General features: G+C 36.0%; 1 protein-coding gene across 1 annotated transcript; it reads left to right on the top strand.

The window, feature by feature from the left end:
• The first annotated feature begins 1747 nt into the window (after positions 1-1747).
• On the top strand, positions 1748-2479 carry LOC109585509 (uncharacterized). Its single transcript, XM_020001635.1, has 2 exons — positions 1748-2142; positions 2185-2479. The coding sequence occupies exons 1-2, from the start codon at positions 1952-1954 to the stop codon at positions 2414-2416; spliced, it is 423 nt and encodes a 140-aa protein (XP_019857194.1). The 5' UTR covers positions 1748-1951; the 3' UTR covers positions 2417-2479.
• Positions 2480-3089: the final 610 nt, after the last annotated feature.

Genomic DNA, 3089 nt, shown 5'->3' with positions numbered 1-3089 from the left:
AGATTTAATATTGGCAGTTTCTAACAATTTAATTATATCCCCATCCTTAGGTGGGGTTTTACTTAAGCAGTTGTGGTTTGTGGAGAACATTATTATCAGAGAAAGACTGTACCTTTTCTCGAAGGTTGTATTCTTTATCACCTGGTTTAGAGACTGGCTTAAAGCAACATAGTAAAGCCATGTTAGGTAGCTACTTTTTCATGCTTTTAACTAAAATTAATGTGGGTGTGGTCACACGCATGAATGGAATTATTGCTTGTGGATTTTATTTTGGCGTTTTTATATAAATCCGTCAATCCGCCAATACAAAATCCCCGTCAACATTTCATCTTATACGGTATATATGCTACATACGTTAATGTCTCAAAGTAATAACAATACGGACTACAAAAGTAAAATATGAACATTTTAATGACACACACATGTAAAAAATTAAATTAAAATAAATCTAATCATTACTAGTGGCTTATCTAGGCAATTTAAGTAGTTGTCATATAATACTACAGCTTCATGGGATGCATTTTCTCACTTTGCTTAGGTTTTAACTCTACCTAAAATAAGAAACACTGAGAAGCCTTTGGTTTGTGTGGTACTTTAGATATGAATTTAATTTTCCTTTTATTCAGAATAGAAACTGCCTCTTCTACAGACACAGGCATAGTAGTTCACTTCTGATATAACGTGTCAAAGCGTGTAAAATTATGTGGGTAGGCGGGGTTCAGGTTCTGCATTCTAGACAAATTCTGCTTCGTGAACTGTCATTTACGTGCATGGAACCTTACGAACGTTCCGCGAATATTCCGCAGAATTCCACATTTTAGTAACACCCGGATGGAATATCTCTGGGATGGAATAGCCCCAACTTACTTCAACTGTCCACAATAAATAATCACAATTTTTATAATGTATAATAACACTATATAAGTCATTACCTTTTCTATGACACCCTAAGCACTGTGGAACTCCCGCTACTTAGCATGATATGGACTCCTCCTAGAAGAGGCTTTTCCATTTATGGGACATGAATCATGCACAGATATTAAAAATGGGATATGCAGAGTTGCTGTTGCTATGCATCAAGGAACAACCATGGCAACTTGAGAAGAACTAACAATGGCTAGCGATATTAACTACAGCCGCAGTCACTACTATCTCCTGCTGCTAAATGTTGGCAGAGGAAATATCTCGCCTTCTAAATGATGGTAAAGGCTCCTTTGACGATCCACAAGTCCGCGAGCTTGTTGAAACCTACTGTTAAGATGTACCAGAAGGTAAGTTTGCATAACATTGAATGGTATTCATAGCTACAACAAGGAAATGTTTTTATTACTATTATCATTACAATATTAGACACTATAAGCAGTGATGATTATGATTACTACAATGAGCTTGACAGTGATGACATCTTTAAAAACGAAATGATGGAGGAGCAGGCAATGTTTGAAATTGAGCAGTTGCTGATAAAGCTGCAGCACGACTTTGTACAGCAACAGCAGACAGAGCAGGAGCTGCAAATAGAGAAAAGGGAAGTTAATGTAAGAGAGAGAGACAGTGGGATTTGATAAATTTTACAGGGAAGGTTGCTGTGGCAATTAATTAAGCAAAACCTGGCATGTATTAGTTCATGGTAATAAGTGTTCATTTCTTTCAAGCAGCCATTTACATAGGAAAATGCGTCTTGAAAAGGATTTAAATCGGGACTGTATTTTGGTGGTATATTAGCACTATACCAGCATCTTAAAGGGTAACTGCAATAAAAATTTTTTATTACAAATATGAGTTTATTGTGATACAACACAACCATAAAAAATGTTTTAAAAATAAGGAAGTTACCACACTGCGAGTTACTAGAGCTCCATTTCCTATACTGTACCACTGACAGCCATTTTGTAAAATTTACTTCCCGTCGTGGGCGTGGTCACGCGTGACATACATTAGGGAACTGAATGAAATGTCAGACAGTTGTGCTTCCAATGATTTTTCTGATGAAGGGAGTTCTGCAAGTGAAGAAGAAAGGACAGATGGTTCAGCTAATGGAATTGAACCTTTTATGTATGAGCCAGAGGCTACAGAAAGTTCATCTGGTACAGATGACTCTGATGATGACTCTGACCCTGAAGGCAGACTGGGCAACACAAATTGGTAAGACACTAAGTATGAAGATTAATAGCAAATATGATTTAGGTGTCAATGTGGCCATTGCATCCCCATGCCAACTGTTAGAGAGTGTTGTTGTTGCTTGGACATATCACAAGTTGTCACTAAAATGAATGAGCCAACAGTCACTGTAAATTGCATAACAACGCATCCAGGATTCCACAATGTTTGTCTTGACATGTGGGTTCTCCAAGCAGCTTACTATGTGTACAGACAACAATATTCTGCTCATACTCATCAAGGACATATTCATGAGTAAGTTATACATAAAATGAACTTTACACACTGTCGCATGCAATTTTCTTTTTTTATTATAGTTAACTCCGGCATACAGCATATCGACAACTGGTAACCTGGTGCTGGCAAAAGCTAGGAAGGAAGATACATGTAGTTCTACCTGCTTGCGCAGTTTCCTTAATAAGACAAACTTTTCCTTCACAAAGTGGAAACTATGTAGGATTTAAATTATAGTTTACTAAATCTGCTCTTATGTTGTAATGTGGCTTCTTCTTTATTTGGTTTTTCAAAACTATTACTAAGAAAATCTGGAAATGTTTCAGCAGCTTCATCCACTGATGCTTTAGTCTTAACTACTTCATATACCTCATCCGCTATATCTGTAACGTAGTCTAGTTAAGGTACTTTTGGATGAAATTTTAATATTTTTTTAATTGCTGCCATTTTATAGCAAAGAAAAAGTTGTACAACCTGTGCTATTTTTAAATTTTTACCATGCACTGTTTAGAAGTTATAGATTATTGAACTTTAAATATTTAAGAACTTTCTTGCATAACTTTTCATACTTTATACGCCATCTTTGATCTTGTGTCATTTCTGGATATCTCCGTATATTATAAAACTGGCGGGAAAAATGAATTGCAAGGTGGGGTTAAGTTATGATGTCATATTAGTCAAACCATTAATAAAAATGG

The sequence above is a fragment of the Amphimedon queenslandica genome, unplaced genomic scaffold (assembly GCF_000090795.2).
Source record: "Amphimedon queenslandica unplaced genomic scaffold, v1.1 AMPQUscaffold_13052, whole genome shotgun sequence".
NCBI classification, from domain to species: Eukaryota; Metazoa; Porifera; class Demospongiae; order Haplosclerida; family Niphatidae; genus Amphimedon; species Amphimedon queenslandica.
The sequence above is the reverse complement of the archived record's forward strand: the minus strand, read 5'-3'. Positions and strand labels throughout refer to the sequence as shown.